The sequence below is a fragment of the Sinohyriopsis cumingii genome, chromosome 13 (assembly GCF_028554795.1).
Source record: "Sinohyriopsis cumingii isolate HCF-2022 chromosome 13, ASM2855479v2, whole genome shotgun sequence".
Taxonomy (NCBI): domain Eukaryota; kingdom Metazoa; phylum Mollusca; class Bivalvia; order Unionida; family Unionidae; genus Sinohyriopsis; species Sinohyriopsis cumingii.
Genome location: NC_142973.1, coordinates 60,505,175 through 60,527,292, shown reverse-complemented (window position 1 = coordinate 60,527,292; position 22,118 = coordinate 60,505,175). Strand labels below are relative to the sequence as shown.

The window sequence follows — 22,118 nt, the reverse complement described above, 5'->3', positions numbered from 1 at the left end:
ATCAGATATTCAAGATGGGTTGGTTAAAGAGTTTCAGACGATCAGATATTCAAGATGGGTTGGTTAAAGAGTTTCAGACGATCAGATATTCAAGATGGGTTGGTTAAAGAGTTTCAGATGATCAGATATTCAAGATGGGTTGGTTAAAGAGTTTCAGACGATCAGATATTCAAGATGGGTTGGTTAAAGAGTTTCAGATGATCAGATATGCATATCGTATCAGAATGTCAGAATCACGATATTAATGGCAGGGCAAAAGCAGATGTTGCAATTTTGTGTTGTAATCAGTAAAAGAAGGGGCATATTTATACCCCTTGATTAATTTCATAAAGATCTTTAGGAAAGATTACTCAGAGATATATGGAAGAGATAGAATGTTTGTTGGGTAATTAATTTTTCTAGAAATAGCAGTAAAGGAGAGTCATCATTTTCCTGCCAGTTTATCTGGGTCAATATTATTCAGGGTTTCAATTCTGCTGGGAAGATGAGAAAAAGCGGAGAATGAAAATGTTTGTGTCCAACCTAGAAAAGTCATGTATATATATAAATATATAAAAATGATGAAAATTGGGTAAAAGCACTGAATTTTTTTAATGCCGCCTCTTGAATGATCTAGAAAGTGAAAACTTAAATACGATTTTCACTAAAGCACTATTATTGCTTTATGTTGATGGTTCTGAATGAAAGTGTGGTCTTCATTTGAGGTTTTCACTAGAACACTTCTGGTTCTGAATGGAAGTGTTGTCTTCACTTGAGGTTTTCACTAGAACACTTCTGGTTCTGAATGAAAGCATAGTCTTCACTTGAGGTTTTCGCTAGAACACTTCTGGTTCTGAATGAAAGTGTGGTCTTCACTTGAGGTTTTCACTAGAACACTTCTGGTTTTGATTGAAAAGTGTGGTCTTCACTTGAGGTTTTCACTAGAACACTTCTGGTTTTGATTGAAAAGTGTGGTCTTCACTTGAGGTTTTCACTAGAACACTTCTTGTTCTCACTGAAAATGGTACAGATCTGACCACAGACATATATGCACTTTTGTGAATGAGTTTTGAAAACAAGACTTAATTAAAATTGGGATTAGTCATAGGTCATTGATTGCATTTTCATACTTCATTTGAGCTTATAAACACTGACTTGTACATATACAGTGGTCCCTCTCTTATACAGCAACTCCTTCTGCACAGGGGAAGTGGTTCTTTAGAAGGTGTCCTTTCCAGATGGCGACTAAATTTGTTAGAAGTCGCGAGATTCCATTACTATGGTTTATGTAAGCTTTTACTTGTAAATTTTGCCCCTGTACTGGAAAAATTGAGCTTAAATATCAGTATTTGTGTACTGACAAACTAAAATATGTTTCAAGTCACATGTTACGGCTGGTCATCTTGGTGTCAGGATAATTTGACTGGGTGGGACAAGATGCCACATGTCTGTGGCATGATACCCCAGTGCTAGACATCACTATAAATTGCCACACTGTTGGCATCGTAGCGATAGGATTCACATTGTTAAAGCTATGTTAAAAAATCCAAAACACACACACTCACAGATATTGATGATGATATCAAACCACCGTTACACTGTGTACAGTCTCACATGCTTTATCGACATAAAAGATTGGGGAACAGATATGCCATTCAAGGATCCATTCAGCTATGGGACAGTTCACCTGGTTTATTAATCCTTTGAACAATCTCATAATCCCACTTGGATTAGTCATAATCCCACTTGGATTAGTATTACATGAACAAAATGATACCCTGGCTGATGGAAAAGTTACCACAAACCTGTATCAGAGTAGTTTAATATTTAGCAATACATGTATTGACTGTGCTTATCTACAAAATATAGAATCCACAGCACTTGTAATTATGAAATATATATATTCAGAAGAGTTTTCTACACACTTTGCATTTAACCCTATTTTTAAGAAGAAACATGTCTGTTTTTCTAAAATTTCTACCACTATTTAAGCAGAAACCTGTATGCATGACAGTTATGTCATTCAAAACCTGGCTGTATCACTGCACTCCAAAAATAAGTACACCAGCTATAACAATAGAAACAACGGGTCATGACAATATGAATAATTCTCACATGGCTGAAAATGTGGCTACACCGGTGGCTTTGGGTTTATAAACTTCTCACATCCAAGACACGGTGATCAGTTGAAAAGAATCAACGAGACCATTTCCCTCTTTTGAATTACAAAGATAATGAAATCGGTCAAGGACTGGAGGTGACTAGACCATTGCAGCAGATGGGAGGGTATTCGTCCACATCCTATCATCACCTTCTTCCCATGATATAGTTTGACAGCTATGTATACAGAATCATTTTATTTTGTAAATGCTTGTATATATTCTCAGAATATTTTATGAATTTAAAAGAAAATCAGATCTTTATTAAGTGGTATAGAAAAGACAAAATTTAAATGATTATAAATATTTAGAAAGATATTGGTATTTACTGATGGTAAAAATGTATCTCACATTTTGTTGATCCTTTTGATCCTGTTTAATATAGTATTACCATCACCATTCAAGTCATCTGTATTTCCAATATTTTGATTACTGCTTTGTTAAAAAAGGCATTCAACTAATTAAAACTACTATTTTGAATTTCCTTGCTCATAGAGGTCATTAATTTCTTTTTTGTCATGTCAGTCCTTTGATTTTGATAATTATGACAATTATTTTTGATTGCCAACATCATATTTATTGCAAGTAGCATGTTAACTTTTGTTCCCAAGATCTTCCAGGATTTAATTTGAGAAATATTACAGTTGTAATCTTTGAAAGATGCATACCATGATCCAAATACGGACCTTGTGTTTTCACCTAACAGAAATGGGGCTCCATTCCGTATGTTAAAATCATGCATATCCTAAATTTATTTGTGTTATTTCATATTTTACAGCTTCACAAGCTAGTCTTGGTTGCAGCCTGTCCAGACATAATGAGACTTCTACTGCACACAGAGGAAAACAATGTATTTGATTTCTACGTACCAAGTGGACATGATAGATCAGCAGTTGAGAGTGTTTTAAAATACCTTTATGAAGGTGTTATTCAATTAACTCAAGCCAGTGTGAATGGAATTGATAAATTTTCCCAAACTCTGCAGCTTCAGTCCCTCATTAGACATTGCATTCATTACAAAACTTTGCTGAAAAATGATTATTGCTGTCAACCTGATAACGGAGAACAAGTGTTCCATGTACCAGATAGTATGCAAGTGTCTGATGACAGTCCAACTCAGGACTGTGCATACAATATTAATATGATCTCCAGTGGTAACTTGACAGTCCCTCGTCAGAGTATACAAGAAACGGTTGAAACAAGAAATCCATTTTGTGTGTTAGGGGCACCTGCATCTGACATAAAGCAGGATGGAATAAATTGTCAGGTAAGTCAGTTATTATAAATTAATCAGCCTTCTAATTAAGAAACCTAATTTTATAGGTTGTAACATCATAGCCATCTACATTTATAACATTGTATCATTTTATTTATTGTTACATTGACTTAGCCATGTGCTTTTAAGTTTTAGTCTGCTACTTGTTACAACTCTTATGATCTTAAACTATATAATAGAAAAGAAGTGAAACCAGCAAGTGAAGTAAAATTGAACAGCTTTTTCCTCTAGAAGACAAGAGAAAATTCAAAAGAAACTTACAGTATTGTGAATTAAATCCCAAATAATCCTGAACGTTCTACCACAAGTCCAAAAGTATAGAATCTTCTGAATGAATTTCAATAACCTTAAATATCCTGATGTATCAAGGGTCTTGAATGGCCTGATGTACCACAGTGATATAAACCAGAATGCCTTTGAATGAGTTTTCAGTAATCCCAAGGTTGTGTTTTAGTCCAAAAACTCGGTGAATAATTTCAATAATTAAATCCACTCAAATTCTGTCTGAGCACAACTGCAAATTCTAATCATAGATTCCCAAAGACTGATATGAAACAGCAATGAATGCTTGTTTACAAAGTCTCTTTACGTACGTCTTTCACTTGACATGTGACACTATTATTTTCTATGGAAAAACCAATCAAGTCATAAACAGCATCAGGTCTTGAACTCAGATTCAGGTAAACATCTTGTTTGATTCATAGAATCATGACAAATTATCAGCTAGGCATAACCCTTAATCAAAGACAAAAGTTAAGCACACACTATAGATGTACATAACATCAACTGTTAAGGGCTTGATAAAGTTAATGCTTGTTCTTTTCATTGTATAATCTGTTACAGTCTGTATTGAATCTACATTTACACCTTCATATGTTACTAATGTCCATCAAAACCTTTCAGGTGGGAAGAAGTAATACTTAAAATAATGTACTATCACATAACATGGAGTAGATGTTTTCTGACCTGGAACTTTGTCATCATTCCTCGTTCTCATGCTACCGGTTACATTATAGCCAAATACACAATAAATATATATGTAATTAGTATAAATGTGAAATTGTTTTAAAGCTGCTTTAAAACTATATATGACACAGAGTATAAATTTGCAAAGTTGACATCTACTACATTAAAGAAAACAAATGAAGGCTAATAGGATATTATCACATAGATATATCACATCAGCCACTTACGATTGCTATGCTATCATAATATCAGGATTGCTCACTAAAATATTTGCCAAGGTAATAACTTGACTGCTGAAACATTAGATTCTTGTTTAAGATTCTGCTGCATACTCAATAAAACATGTACCAGTTTAAGCAAAAGATTTCTTAAAATTACCATCTCAGAACATTGGTATACATAAATTATCGTTTTCACTCGAAATATACAAGTCACTTTAACAGCAGAGTCTAAGAAGTCACTCAGAAACAAAATAATATTTGATAATCAAATGTTGGTTATTTTTAAAAAGCTTGTTGTAATGTTTGCATGTCACACTTTAAATATATTAATGGAGCTTGTAATGTTTGCATGTCACACTTTAAAATATATTAATGGAGCTTGTAATGTTTGCATGTCACACTTTAAAATATATTAATGGAGCTTGTAATTTTTGCATGTCACACTTTAAAATATATTAATGGAGCTTGTAATGTTTGCATGGCACACTTTAAATATATTAATGGAGCTTGTAATGTTTGCATGTCACACTTTAAAATATATTAATGGCAGAAAATGACATGTTATAGTTCAAGGAAATGAAGCATTTGATTTGTCATTAGAAGGATATTACATAATGTCTTATTTATTTTCAGCCCATCAGCCTCCTCAACACAGTCCCCATTTCAGTAAAATCAGAAACAGACACTTCTGATATTGAAATCTTAGAAGACACACAGACAGGTCTGATTAAATCAGTGACAGCCAGTGAAAAAGAAAATTTTTCTAATGGTGCAGCACACTTTGAGCAAATGGCATCATCAAATAATGGACAATTAACTCTCAACACTGATATAATTCAGGAGGATTTCACCCCATATTCATCATCGAATCTCATCTCAACCCAGGGTGAATTTATCACATGTTCATCAGCAGATCAACTCATAAACCATGATGAAACCACCCTATCCTCTTCTTTTCAGCATAAGCCTGTTCATGATGCCTCAGGCTTTATGGAAGTTTTGCCAGTTGATTCTATATTGAAACAGTACAGTGATAAAAATAGCGAATTAGTAACAGTACTCACTGGCAATGATTCAGTTAAAAATAATGTATCTGAGCAGATGTCACAAAATAGTGATCAATCAACATCATCATTAGATAAAACTGCAGTGTACTTCCCAGAAACAGACAGTGAGAACATTGCAAGATATGAGGATGAGGAACAGGCAGGTTCTTCAACATTTGTTATGGTAAATAATATTGATAGTCTGAGATGAATACTAACATAGTGATTCTTATGAGTGTTCTTGATTAGTGTCTGTGGCTAATCTTGAACTGTTGTTTGCCTTGATTTACCCATTTCTAGCTGGCCCACGTGAAAGTTCAGGAGGACTTGTGCTATGTTCTACTCACGGTCACTAATACCTGTGTGTTTGGTTTTTGGCCTCTGTATCCCAGACTGATGCTATTGCTTCTATCAGATGTGTAATTTTTGTATGCATCCTGAAGGATTCTACATTACTCTTATCAAAATTATATCACTGGCTTACTTTTCACATTCCAGTAACAGTGCTCATTAATGCATTTTGGTCTGTATAATCTTTGAGTGATGTTGAATGTTTTATGATTCTCAGGCATTTTTTTTCTTCATTAAATGGATTGGTAGACGCTTTTAAATTTTGCTTTAATGTTTTCTTTTCATTTGATTTTATTTTATTGTATTCTGAATAATTACAGAAACCAACAAAGGTGAGAAAAGAAGTGGCTAGAACTGTAGAAAATGTTCCCTAAATTTGTAGATATCTGGAACCTGAGTTGTGCTTTTATTTTTCACATTACAAATGCTTGAGTATCTCATGGTATTATTTTGCCATCACAGGTCTGTGAATCCATGTCCACTCATGTTAAAGACAAAGCAAAGGTGCCTGAATCAAATTTGCTGGACAGCCATCACACGGATCCTTTTCTGGAAGCCCCATCATCTTATCAAGGTAGTGACCTTCACCATGGTATGCAGGTGGGATCAAGGACATATACCATGTCATACACAGAAAACAGTACAAGGTCAGACAATTCAATTCAGAACAATACAAAAGAAAAGAGTATGTCGACACATTCTATGCAGTGTATGCTTGATGATTCTGAGGAGGACATTGATATGGAAGCAGAGTCTGACCTTGAACAAATGTCAGCTGATTCAGCAAAACTTAACAGATGTTTTCCTCAATGTTCCACACGTCTTGTGTTGCCAAATATCGGGACATCATTGACAGTGCTAAAACAATGCTTAAAAGAGAATAAATTGCCATCGGATATTGAAATAGATATAGTTAGTGAGGAGAGTGTTGGAAATTCGATGATTTTGGAAGAGATGGCAAAATCCCCATACCATCCTGGTAGCACAACCAACATTGTTTCAAGTGAGCCATATGTTGACAAGGCAGTTGCTGGTAAAGTGACCCGAGCTGGTATAGGTTCCCAGGTTTGTATTTAATGGACAAACATGATAATTGTCCTAATGTATTTTTGTATCATTATGTTTGTTTATTTGTGCCATTATAAGTGTATCACCTCGGAATGCAAGACTTAGTCAAAGATCACCTGGTGTCAGAAGTGGGGGTCAGATAGAGTAAAAACAATCATGGTTTCAAAACTGGGGGTCAATGTAAAAACTTTGGGGATCTCTGATTCACAAGTGAGGGTAAACAAAACACTGCTTTATATATTTATTTATTTCAAATAAAACATTTTTATGACTTGCCCATATCTTTATAAGGAGCAAATAGTATCATCCATGTCCGTCCCATAATGTCATTTTGCATCATATCCATAACTAATTTCATTTCCATTTTTGAAGGACTAAATGGACTGAAGGGATTTTATACTGAATATGGACAAGATGGATTTAAACTGAATATTGGCAAAACTGAATTAAAACCAGATTTGGTATAAAGCTTTATATTAAGAAGACCTAGGTAAAATTGGATTCTCACCATCTTATGACATAAACTTAATGGAGCTATGGCCCATGTTTGATGTTGTTATTCTTGTAGGGTTTAACACCATTTTTCAGCACAAGATAGGTTATACATGGCAGCCAGTATAACTGGTGGAGGAAGAACCCGGGATAACCCCGGGAAGAACCACTGACTCGCGAGAAGCTACTGGCAGGCTTTCTCATGTACCTACGTTAGCCGAACCTGAGACTGAAACCCACACAGACAGAGGTGAGATGGCAGTGATCTGGCCACCCATGTTGGACTTAAAACTTTGCCTGGCAAACACACAATATTGATGTTTTCAGGGATTTATACTGAATTTGGACCAAAATTGATTTGAACTGAATATTGGTGAAACTGATTTAAAACCAGATTAAACCAGCCTATCTAAAATTGGATTTTCACAATCTTATGATATAAACTTAACAGAGTTATGGCCCATGTTTGACTTCAAATTTTGCCTTGCAAATGCATAATATTTGTTTTCAGATGTGTTGTATTGACAAATAACTTGTTTTTTCTAATCCATGAAAATTTTTATTTGATTTTACATTGTTTCATGTGAGGAAATGACATTGTCTGCTTGGAAGCAAAACATTTTTTAAAAAAGTCCATTTGTAAGATGCAGAAAATATGCATTCTGCAACCAATAATCCTGATGTCCAATTTTGAATGTTTATACAGTGGCCCCCCTCTTATACGGCCACCACTTCCACACCAGAAAAAATGGGTGGCCTTTCCAGAAGGGGGCTAAAAAAATTGTGAGAAGTATATGTTATGTACAGAGTAAGAAAGCTACATACTTTAAAGCATTTTATATCTACATTTAATATCATCTTTTGAAAGTAATATTAATTATGAAACGGCTCTTCTTGTTATAATAATAGATTTATTTTAACTGAATATACATTAATAGTTCTTATTCTTGACATAAGCATGATATGTGAGCAGGTATTTTTGTCATGCACATTGCAAAACCATTCAAAAACGTCATTTAAATCTTGGTACATATATAATTCTCTTTCCATTCGCTCCATTTTCCCACTGCTGCTGAATAATCTCCTTATCGATTATGGTGTTGTTTATTCAGGTGTTTTCTACGTGAAATTGTTCGGCAAGGACCCTTTCCCCACCCCCCGATGTCGTCGAGTAGAATAACTGCCTTCCTTCTAAAGTAATATGAATCTATTTACATGCTGGCATGTTAATGCTTGGTAATGATTTATTCGGATGTTGCTAATTGTATGTGATTTAATTATGCAGACGAAACTTTTGTAGAGTGGATGAAATGCCTTTGTAAAGGAAGTGATAGATGCAGTGTCATGTGATTTTTCGGTCTTTGTCTGGTACCCTGTTTTGTTCAAGGTTAATTTCTCTGTGTGTGTTAATCCACAAAATCTATATTTAGCCTATGCTGACCATGTTATTGTCTTGACAGTTACATCCGGTCATAATCATCAAAGAGAAGAATTCGACAAATGTGTGAAGCCCAGAACTATGCCAGTCAGAGTTGGCTGATGAAGCAGAAAAAAAATATAGCTTCAAGTTTGATAGCAGAAAGTGTTCTTCATGTTAGACGAAGATAATTATAATAAAATGTTCTAGCATATATCTGATCCCGCGTTTGACATTGATGCACTGGTTCATAAAGATGATATACGCGATTATCAGTATTACTCTTATGACGCACGACAACCAAATCAACGTGGACGAGTTGAATTACAAGTTCAAGATACAAGCAGATATTTCTTACCTGCTGAAGCATTCATTGAAGTAGAAAGTGAAATTTTAAAAACAGGTGATACTGAGTACGCAGCTCATGTTAGAGTTGGTTTTGTCAACAACAGATTGCAGAAGAACAGAAACTACTTTCTTTTATGGATCAGGGCAGTAAATCATTGTTGTGATGGTTGACAGTAACCATGGACAGTGTTCAAACTAATGTCAATAGCTTTTTTTACATGGCATATAGCATCACAGCAGGGTGTTTCTGCACCACGACATATATTTGTTGCTTTTCAAGATTTTGCGTGAGTAAATTCACAAACACATAGTCATATGCTATTTGACAAACTTGGAGTTAGTGAAGTTTCTTTAAGGATAAAAGGACATCAAGAACCAGCTGAGGATATATTATTAAATTTTGATCAAAGTCAGGTAGGGTGTGCATATCATCAATTAATGACGTTTATGGGATGTGATAAAAACATAGACACAGGGTTGCAAATATCACAGTTAGATTTTACAACGTTGTATCCGATTTATTACTTTTCACTGGAACACCTTGATTTAACCAGACAATCTGTAGTTGATATTCACTTTTGAGCTCAAGCAACCCAACCTTCTGTTACCATAGCTGGTCCACCAGTTGTTCATGGTGCTTACAGAGTAATTGCGGTTATACTCATTGACAAATCAATGTTACTTGAAGGTGTTGGTGGACGAATGAGAGTCATTGATGCACCAGTGGAAAACATGTAGCGTAATTAAATCAGTCACAGATATTATAATGTCATATCATCATGTTAGTGTCACTCTGACTCCTGGTCAGATTAAAAGGCTTTAATCAGAGTCAGCAAAGTGCACCGGAATAAGAATATCACTAAAGCAAAATCAAATAAAAGGTGGTCAAAATAAGTTATCATTGACAAAATGTCAACTCAAGCATTTCAGTGATGCCAAACAATCAAAAACAGGTATTAAACTCAATCTTTCTGTGGGTGCCATTAAAGACTCATCTAAAACTGGTGGTATATTTCCACTTCTTGCGGCGATACCAGCATTAATATCCGCTGCAGCTCCAGTTGTTGCAAAAGCAGCTGCGTTAGGTGCTGTTTGAACCGCTGCTGGAATGGCATTAAAATAGCAACAGGACAAGGAAGTAAAGAAAGCGGGAAAGGCCTTGGATTACCAGAAACTCCTTATTGATACGGAAAAGGTCTGAGACTTCCAGGAACTCCATGTTTGTGTCACCGATGTCAAATTTTGATTTACTTGATGCTGTTAAAGAATTAAACTTAACAAATTTTAGAGTTCTTTTTATGCACTCTCAGTTACCTTTCAAACCAAACCACGTTGAAACAGGTATTATCAATCTTGAATGGAAACAAAATAGTTGTTTTAATAGATCCAACATCTGGTGAAGTTGCCGCAACAGAAATATATGTAGATGGTAACTACAATACCATAGATACTAAATTGTCCATGCTATGAGCTGAATATGACGTTCACTTAAATATTTTACAAATGCATGTACTCATAGAAATTTTCAAAAACTCAATAAAATCGCTGATGATTTCTTTGGCACCCAGTTGACTGTTGACGTGAAACTCTGATATTAACACAAAAGATGTTATAAGTGAGATTCCTTATATCGTTAAAAAAATTAATTTGATTAAAATTCCCCACGAGCAAATTACCAACAAGACATACACAGGGTCATCAGGATTCTCAACATGGTCACCGCAAAATAACACTATCAGACATACCGCAGAAGTCACTGGCGTGTATAGACTGTCTGTGTTCAGCGGTGCAAAGTTTAGTGTATACACTACGTATCCCTGGCGTCATTCAGCTGATAGGTTTTCTGGAACCATGTCTATTGTGTTAAATATCGGAGACAAAGAAAAATTTATACTGGAATCATTTGATAAAATATTAACTGCAGCGTCTTACTAGTGGTGTCTGGATTTTGCCACTGAAAAGCCTCAATTGATTGCTAAATAAAGTATAATGAACCCTCCCCACAAACAGTGTTTTGACGTACAGAATTTTAGGTATAATCAAGTGCGTGAATGGCAAAAAAAACTACAAGATATCGTTGACGAGTATACAATTAAGGTTAAAAAAATATCATAGACGTGCAGTTGTTATTGGCATTGTGGTTTATTTGGCATCTGCTGTTATTGCTGGATCCGGCGTAACCTTATCAGTGTTAACGCCCCCAGTTAGCAGATGTGACAATATGTGTTTCAGTGTCAACAATAATTGCTAGTCTTTTTAATATCATCGAGAAAAAAGTATCTACGTGCGCGAATGCAAAATTACGCAATTATGTAGTAAAATTACATACAGCGATGCATGCATATTCTAAATTAACCTCATTGATAATGTCAAGCCTTAACAATGGTGCAATATCAGATTCTGAGCTTGATGCGATGGTTAAAATCTGCAACGAAGTGAATTTAGATAATCTGATTTAAAACAATAATCTGATTTAAAACAATCAGGATTTAAATTTGAATGACAGAACTGCTTCAGCAGATCACCACAAATACAGCACTGTTGAAAACCATAATGATATCAGTAAGCTCAACCAACCCTGAATTCAGCGTTGTTTTTCCAACTGCAATTCCAGTAAAAGAAATAGCTCTTGCAAAATTGTGAGTATATTACAGCTGGCCCAATATTAGATCAAAATCATTCGGCGGAATACCCTCAAATAATTCTCTGGAGTTTGCATATAAAAATAAACCAGATGGAACTCCTGACTGGCAGATTGTAGATATTCTGATGGGAATCTATCAAATAGAACAAATCAGTGATGAATTCCAGCATAGAATAAAGTCATTAACGGGATGAGAATCCAAAATAGCTATAAGGGTTCATGAACTGACTATCAGCCGTGATAGAAATAAATTCGCCGGATTACGCTGTTGACATTTATGTTTCGTTGATTAGGAGTGTTTTAGACAGGCCTGAAGTAGCGCTGTTGGCGCCTACAGCAATACATGAGCCAATGCGGTCTGATTTTACATCGGTAAATAGTTTGTACTGGGGAATTACTCCAAATTATATTGGTACGTGGCTGATAGAATAATGTGGTGGTTTGAATATCTTGACACTAATGGCGATACCTTAAGAGTAGGTAGTAGCGAAGATTGTCTCATTATTGTTTTGATTGTATTAATCGCAAACATGAACAACAAGAAAAAAATTGTGCCAATTATTTACCGAGTATCTTCTTGACTTGACATCTACAAAAGTTGAGATTATTAAGCAATTAGAAAGATTAAATCAAATTGTATTTGATCTTGGATTTATTTATTGGAATATTATACAAATGGTAATCAAGTCAGAAAACAGATTTAAGCAAAATTTTTAAAATAAATATTCAATAACAGAAGCAGATCTACTGACTTATAACTTTCTTGGATATAACACAGCCGAGTTAAAAAATCTGTTGATGCCATCGCCGATGAATACTTTCCTAAAATACTCGAGGAATGGAGAAAAATAAATCCACCGGCAAGTATTCTCCGATAGAACAATAATAGATATGGTGAAGGCCGACATATTTCACCAGGAATTTGTAAACATAACTTCAACTATTGCAGTCAATCTTGTATGTTATACAATCGATGGTAGTTATCAAACAGATCTTGAAAAAATCAAATCAAGCTCAGCAAGGATATATTCTTTATACTTTTACCTCCCGGATATTTGATCATGCAAGAACCGATCAATCCGGTCTGTCTACGATGTCATAATCCGCTATTATCAAGGATACATTTCAAACTAACTGACCAGACTGGCCACTTGCTTGATTTAAGGAATGAAATTTGGAGTATAAATTTATATGTAAGATCGTAATGATTTTTAATCATGTAGAGTGTTTTACAAATAAAATCAAGAGGTATTATATAATGTACTAACATATGAGAGTTCTTATACACGACAGATGCGTACTTGAAAATGCTATCAGAACGATAATGACACCATCCCAAGTCAATACAGAACAATTTAGTGTTAATATAATTATTGATGAATATGGCAATGAAAATTTTTTGTTGATGCAGGAACAATTAAATGAACTGCAGTGAGAGCATATTACTATGATTACGTGTAATAGAGATCAGATTCAGAATTGTGCACATTCTTGTTTTGAATTTGATCGGCTTAAAAAAATATTGTCTAATCCTTGCCATGGTTGAATCAGGTAGATATATTATTTTTTTGCTGATTTTGATTTTGTTTTCCCACTGATGATAGAGACCTCAGAATGACTGATGATGACATTTTGCCCAACCAGAATATAAAATGCCTGACACAAAATACCATGCATACGTACCACGACAAGGTCCTAACTTTCATTTTCATTACTATAGTCACTGACAGCACTTTCACTTTCGTTTTCACTATCTGACATAATCCTTCTTAATTGTCTTACACGTGTGTTCATAATTATTTTTGTTTCATATTTGTGAGAACATTATGATCTAATTTTTTCGATTGTGCATGAAAGTGATACAAATTTATCCACTTTATCCACTTCTGTTTCCTCAACTGTAGTCAAGGATTTGAATATAGCTTGCTTAATTTGCTTAATGAATTTCTACTCCGCTGGTAGTGTATATCCACCTTCAAATGTACGCTTTTGTAATGATTCAAAATCACAAATAATTTTTTCAGGATTTAGTTTATCAGATATTTTTATGCCGTCATGTTTTAATTTTTTAATTGCAGAAATAATAGCATTGATATTTTCATGATTCATTATATAATAAATATGTATTTAAATTATATTCCTCAACCATGTTGATATAATACAGTTGTGTAAAGTGCAGCCTCTAGATTACTAAATAAAATATTTCACTTACCTTTGAACACTTCAGAATACAAACTTCCAAACTGACTGAGAGGATGCGACTCTGTCTTTTATTGTTATAAACATGCATACAGAAGTTTCCAGTGAATTTCCAGAATACCTCATTTTGTGATTCACCAGAAATGGGATTTCTGGAAGTGTATTTACGACTATTAAAAGCATAGAATATTCCAGAAATGGGATTTCCAGAATGACTCATTATGTTATTCACTGGAAATGCATAACTATAAAAGACGGATAATTTTTCTGTCCCAGTCAGACTGAAGTGCAGAACAGCAGAGGTAAGTGAAATATTTTCTTGAATGTGTTATGTTAATTATCATGTAGACATTTAAAAAATTACACGGTAACAAACGAGATAACTAATTAATCTACTGGAGAGCACTTAGCTTGACATAGTTATCTCCCTTCAACATCAGATCGATGAAATAACTGTTCTATCATGATATTTCGCCTGGCACAAATACCTCCATACATGCTATGACTGAGGAAACTCGCAAAATCTATAATAATATATGAGGGGCCCTGAGTGGCTGAGTGGTCTAAAGTGCTCACCGTTCCGGATCACTGCCATCTCACCTCTGTTTGTTGTGGGTTCGAGTCCAAGGTTCGGCTAGTGTGTGTACATGGGAAAGCCTGCCAGTAGCTTCTCGTGGGTCGGTGGTTCATCCCTGGGTTTTCCAGGGTTCTTCCTCCACCAGTTATACTGGCTGCCATGTATAGCCTATCTTGTGCTGAAAAATGGCCTTAAACCCTAGAACAACAACAATATAATCATATGATTATGCAACTTTTCTCACTGATACAGACAAATATGATATACTCATCAACGGCAATAGAGACCTCAGAATAACTAAATAACCATTGTATCATGACATTTCACATGCGCCACGAATTGCAAAACTATCATAATTCTGTATATACTTATGATTTTGATAATTTCCCCACCTCCACAGACAAATACGATATGCTCACCAGCGACGATAAGAGCATGATAGAGGCTTCAGATTGGTCAAATAATTGTTCTATGATGGCGCTGTAAACAACAATGAGGAAGATGACACAATTTAAAAAAAAATAAACAGTAGTATAAACGAGATAACTCTTTAACATGTTACGCATCCTTGACAGATTTATCTAACACAAACAGGGGATACTGAAATAATACTTTTTGTTTATAGTTTTTTGAATACACCGATTAAATAATATTATTTCTGACTGATTGCACTGAAGGTATGCAAATATCAAAATACTTGCCAGCTGCATTCTTTGATTGAAATATTATTTCTTCACCAGTCTCTGTATTTACAGATTTAACGACCCTAGGAATTTTTAAATATTTTCCAGTATTTCCAAATTTGCAATTCTCGCTCTGTGTGATAGCTCACAAGTTATCTAAAGAGTTATTTTTCTTATCTGAATCAATATGATCGATCACAAGACCATCTTCGATTACCCTCCCCCCCCCCCCGAAACATTCTTATATAAATTTATGACAAAGGTAATTTTTCTTTCTGTTAAAACCAAACATGAGATAACCATGATTATTAACAGTACCAACTGAGTTTTTTAGTCGATAGTGTCTGATCACACCATCACGGGATGCTTCATAATTCTTGATGATACGATATCTCACAAATTCTTTTTTGCTCCATTTATATATAATATTATTTGTCCAAATTATTATTTGCAAATCTAGCTAGATAGTCTTTGGCGTTTCTTATAACTTTATTGTCAGTGTTATATTTTTATCATAATATCGTTTCAGCTCTGTATTTTTTACCATCACATTGCACGCACAACTGAGTTTCTCCTCTAACCCCATCACCACACCATAAGCATGGTTTTGGTCCTAAACTCCCTTTTCGCATACTTTGTAAATGATATCCACAGAATTCATTTACACAAGCTTTGTTACAGGGAGTTGTATAACCTATTATAAGCCACCTACATTTGTTCTTTGTTTGAATCATTATATATATATCATATTTTAATTTAAATACTTGTCTTAATTATAATATGGAGATATTATCAGCGATTGCGATTAAACCCTCTGAATATAGATTTGATCTTGACAGAAGAACTCCTGACTTACCAATGTGAGCTGTGGTTGATCCGACAAAAACTCTCATTAATAGTATTCGAAATGCTAAAAAAGAATTTCACAATGATGGTGCATCTCACGTGAGGTAAACATTCAAAGTCATACACAGTGACAAAGTCATCACTGAATGAACGACAAACAAGTGGAAAATATTATCTAAATGATCAAAAATATTTTTTCAGAATAAATTTTATTGTATTAGCAGAAACAGACAATAATACTTGGATTATCCATGACAAATGTGACCATGTCTTTCATAATGAAAAAATTGTCATATTAAGTAAAAAAAATTCCAAACCAGGAATGCTGACTGGTATTGACAAACCATATTATGAAAGAGCGTATCCTGTGACCGCTTTTATTTATGGAATTTATCCACTGAATGACAATCCTAACATTAATGATCTTGCGCCAATGAAATTTTCATCCTTGACTTTGTCATGGCTAAATTGTGTAGCCGAACGAGTAACGGAACATTTTACAAATGTGATACGTGGAAATGGTTTAACATATCAGTGACGTGAAAAAATAAACAAATGGGCTGAATCAGTCAAGGATACTGGAGCTACAATAAATGATATTGCTGAATTAGGAAAGAAATTAAAATTCCCAATAATAGTAAAAACAATAACAGGAGAGATTTTGTATGAATGAAAGATTAAATCGAGGGAAGCTTCAATTGAAATTATTGATCATAATGCGCATGCTTGGACTAATGCAGTAACAATATTTCCATGAAGTTGAACTGTTAAATTTTACCAGGGAGATATGTTCGATTTTATTAAGTAAGAACAATTCTGTATCAGTATGGTTATTTAAGAGTTCTGAAAACAACAATGAGTTGATTAGACCAGACGGAAGTATCTGTATCAAAGAAAAAGATAAGTTTGATCAGTTTGTAAGACCTAGCGGTGAAATATAATGTAAAGAATCACTCCACGAAAAAATGAAAAATCTTGCACTGCAATATTTATCACTGAATATACCTCATGACCCTGATGTCAGGTCTAAACAATTACTGATTGATTGTTTTACCGTTCCATCAGTCGCTGCTTATTTTGCTCAGAAAAAAAATTTGTGGAAGCCAACTCTGTTTGATTGTCTTGAAGAAATACAACGTAGTTGTATAGAATATGGACACGGTGGATTGTGGAATACTAAATACGATTATAGAGATGTTATCTCGGTTGACATGGTTGCATGTTATCGGGGTAGTTTTCTTGGTTACGGAGAGTGTTCTGAGTATTTTAGCAAATTTGGTCATCCCACACACGAGACGACCAGAGTATCGATAAAAGAACCATTGTTGGATTTTTATTTGACCGGATTCTCCTATATTGAGACATTCGAGTTTGCTAAAGGTATTTATCCGATTTGTTATGTCTGGTTTGGTAAACACCTTTCAGAAAAAATGTGGGCACCAATAGTTTTTTTTACAATATATGCTTGATGTAAAAATACTGATATCAGTGATTGTAAGTGAAGCAATATATCGTATCCTTCTCAGAAAGAAGTTTGGTTACTGCTACAAAAGGAGTATTTTGAAGATCATGATATAACTGATTTTGAGAATAAAATCGCAAAAGATATTGGCAGAAAAATAATCTGTAAATTCACCCAAGGAGGATCATATGATCATAAACGACATTGTACAAGATTAATTATAGATGATGCTGAGTTAGGTTTTATAATTGCTGATACAATGAATAAAGATACCTTTATAAGTCGAGAAACGGTTTTCTTGTCAAATGGAACTAAATTAGGTACAATTATGAGTTATTTGGATGGTGAGTCACCACAGTTTATTCATTTAAGATCTTCAGTGCTCGTGTATGTTTCGATAAATCTATTATCAATCATAAATAGAGTTTCTGAGTTTGCTATCAGAGTCGCTATGGATTCATTTTGAACCAGTAAAAAAAAATACAAAATTGCTAGAACAACTACATATCGGCACTTATGCATCATAGGGTGAATGGAGAACAAAGTGAAAAGAAATACTTGATTATTCTGAATCCACTGATGTTTCGACTGAAGAGATTTATTACCCAAAAAAAATGAAGTATCAAAATTGTCATCTGCACCATCTGTATATGATCCAGTAGCTAGACATAAAACAGTTTATCTCAATGGACCGTTAGATTGTGGTAAAACAACTCGTGTAATCGAATTATTTAGACAGAGTTCGTCAAACTCTGTTGATATAATTGTATTAACACCTACACACAGACTCGCAAGAGAAATGAGAGAAAGAAATATTAAAGCATGCACTTATCATAAATTGTTTTGATGGAAGGGCAATAAATTTACTCCTGAACAAATGGGCAAGAAATATATTCCAAGGATTATTGTTTGGGATGAAATATGTACAGTGTCGCTAGAAATGCTAAAAATATTTATTGATTGGCTGTTAACAAAAAATACTGCTGTAATAATGTATGGTGATCATGGTCAACCACCACCTTTTGTTGGATTGTCTCCACACGAATGGTTAAAGAATTTTGTGGATTATTATGAAGAAATAACTGACGATCATAGAGCACTTGATCCAGAATTAAGAGAGTTTAAAAAATTAATCAGACTACAACCAGATAAAATTCAGTGTGAAAAAATGCTTGAAATAATTTCAGAAACTTCTGTGAACGATTTTCTGCAAGTGTGGAGACCAAACGATTTGATAGTGACAGGTGGAAAGATATTTCATGATACACTTCAACAGCGGTTATTTCAGTTGCATAAAGAAATTTTTTAAAATCTACCCATACCATTGCGTTATCGACTGGTTGATATATGATGGCAGAATATTGATGTTGATATACCAGGATCATCACAGAAACAAAATCTTGTATTAAATGATATTGTTTTAGTTCTGTCAGTGCTGTTGAAAACTCGTTAACCCCTGATGGAGTCAGGGATAAAACTCTCTGAACGCTAGGATATGCAATGACGATTCATTCATCTCAAGGGTTAACTATTTCTGATACGTGAGTTTGGATCATTGATGATCGTATCAAATGGTCAAACTTAGTTTATCTCACATTGTCTTGAGTCAGAAAAATATCTCAGCTGTGGAGAATCATCATAGACTTAACAGAAACTGCTGGCGATGTTATTGACAATGATAAGTTATGAACAATGTGACAAAAAAAAATTGTAATTCGTGTACAAATCCACATTGAGGAGCAGTTGAATCTAATCTGTAGATTGCATGTCTACCTGTGGATGTAACCACGCTAGAAATTTTATGTGTCGCAATATTCCCAATAGGATCTGTTGTTCTTTTTTTACCGCCTTCATGTTCACCAGGTTCATATAAATATCTTACAGTTACAGTACCTAGCAGTGGTTGTTTTGAAAAATCGCATCATTGTATTGGTATGAGTTGTTTTGTGACTGCGCTAACGGGTTTCATGGCAGTTGTTCGAGTTATTTCAATCACCAGCCCTGGACACATCTGAAAATCTTTTTCTTTAAGCACTGAAATATTAAATATTCAGTGGAAGATTTTGTTCACAAATATTGGTAAGAATAATTGCATATATTTAATTTGATATCAATATTTGCTTGGGTTGAAAATAAATGGCAGAACATTCAGTAGTTCAAGCAAAATAGCCATTCATGTTCCTTTAACCTCTCTATAAGCCGTGATTTTACTATGAATTGAATTTTTTAAATTTAAACAAAAAATTAGATCTAGAAAAAGATCAGAGGAACTGTATACCATAGAGTGAAGAATAAAATATTGCTTTAGTTAAGGAAGCTTAAATGATATGGGCAAACAAGACAGCTTTATCAATAGAGGTTTCAGAAACACATTTTTTTGTCACTTCAGGCCTTGCCAAATTCACAAGTTAACAAACTTCGGGGACATCAAAGGCAACCAGAATCAGAAAAGAAAAAGGTATGTGTATTTCTTGCTTGCTCTTCATTATTTGTCCTTTGGCACTTCATCCATCAATCCATCACAATATCATTATCACATGATTAACCAGCAAAGGACTGGAAATGTAAAAAAAGACTGGAAATGTAAAAAATTAAATCATATAGTTCAACAGTCTTGAGGGACTACTCTTCTGTTTACAAAATTGGTCTCTTGCAAAAAGTAGTTATTCTATACACTATATTACAAACTTGATTTTGGTATAAAAATCGGGTGCTTCAAAAGGGTGTTTTTATGTAGTTCTAAGAAATAGATATGACTATAGTGTCTGTCTACAATTTTACCACAATTACACCTACCCCATGCACATAATTGCATTTGTACACAAATATTTTCACTCATCTTTAAATTTAGACAGACTTTTTTTCTTTTGAACTGTCAAAAGAATATCAGAAAGCAACTATTCTAACAAATGCAAAGCAAATACATTCTTAGATTTTCAGATGCCGTGTAAACAGTCATGAATATGCCTTATGACATGTTTATAGGTAAATGATCCTAGTCAGCCTTTTTATATCATGCTGCCACTGAGTGGTCTAAAATGCTTGCCTTTACTCAAGATATGAAAACTTTGCTTCTTCTGTTAGGGAAGTGAAAACGACTTCACCCTGTGGGTTTTTAGATGAACTTTTAGTTTTACAATTTTTGAGATGCACCCTCACTCTAGCCAGGTAGTTCCAGTGTTGTGTTGTAGCTCAAGGTGAACTGTAGGCATGCATCAAGCCATCAGATAGCTGGTGTTGATATCAGTTGCCCTGCAAACAGACTCTTGCACATTCACAGGCAAGTGTTTTAATACCTGGTTGACCATTAATCTATTCTCGGGTAAATTAGCAACTATCACTGCTTGACTTCTGTAAGTTATCATTTCATGATAAAAACACGCAAACTTGTGTTTTAAAACTTAAACAATAGTAGGTAAATAATAGCAATTTATGTTTTTGAATGGAATCAGTGATCTGAACAACTGCTGCATGTGCATTATTTTCATTATAAAATCCATTTGAAACACTAAGTGAACCTGTTATGGAGAAATAATGGTGGACATTGCTGTTTCTGGCAAGTCTGTTTTTGTACACCATTGGGCAAAGATATTAAAGAAAATATACAGTTCATAGAAAGCAAAGTCTAAATATTATGTTAATGAAGATTTAGCCTAAAAGTGCAATATGTAGGTCAGAAATGTACCAGACAATATATATACATATATATATATATATATATACCCCTTGACCAAGCACACATCCTAAAACAAGGATGCCACAAAGTCGCTGATATAGATATACTTGCATGGAAGACATACCCACATATCCACCCAGTAATTAATTATCATCTAAGCACAGTCAATCCGGAGTCCTGTCAGAGCAGAAAATGCTATCACTTGATAATACAGGAGGATGTGTGACACTATGAAGTGAGATGGAGAAAGAATATTATAATACAGGTTAGAAGATTTTTCATTTTTACTCTGCCTAGATTCAATCCTGGGTCTGTGAATTGCGACATTCATCACCTTGCCCACAAGCACCCATTTTTATCCAAGTACATAGACTCCATAGACAGAAATCAAGATATTAACAGATTATCATAGTGAGTTACAATTATACTATATATATATATATATATACACACACACACACACACACACACACACAGTGTGACCCTGCTACAACATGGTACAGTTAAACCTCGCTATAGCACAATCTGTTATAACATGAATTCGGATATAATGTGGTCGTGGTGTGGCTCCCGAAATTTCATACATGTATTTTTCTTGTACACAAAAAAAATTCTTTTTTAAAAGTACGAAAAAATCTTTATTATCATTTTGGGGAAGAGATCGCATATCAGTAATACAAGACGATCATGGTGTGGCTCCCTAAATTT

At 34.3% G+C, this 22,118-nt stretch overlaps 1 protein-coding gene across 2 annotated transcripts in view; it reads left to right on the top strand.

The window, feature by feature from the left end:
* LOC149785671 (uncharacterized) overlaps positions 1–22,118 on the top strand; it is a 112,925-nt gene that overhangs the window by 5,698 nt on the left and 85,109 nt on the right. For both annotated transcript variants that reach the window (XM_089979496.1, XM_089979497.1), the window contains exons 3-6: positions 2,917–3,405; positions 5,235–5,831; positions 6,461–7,063; positions 20,124–20,192. In XM_089979496.1, coding sequence (XP_089835622.1) covers positions 2,917–3,405; positions 5,235–5,831; positions 6,461–7,063; positions 20,124–20,192 — 1,758 coding nt within the window. The remainder of the gene's footprint in view (positions 1–2,916; positions 3,406–5,234; positions 5,832–6,460; positions 7,064–20,123; positions 20,193–22,118) is intronic.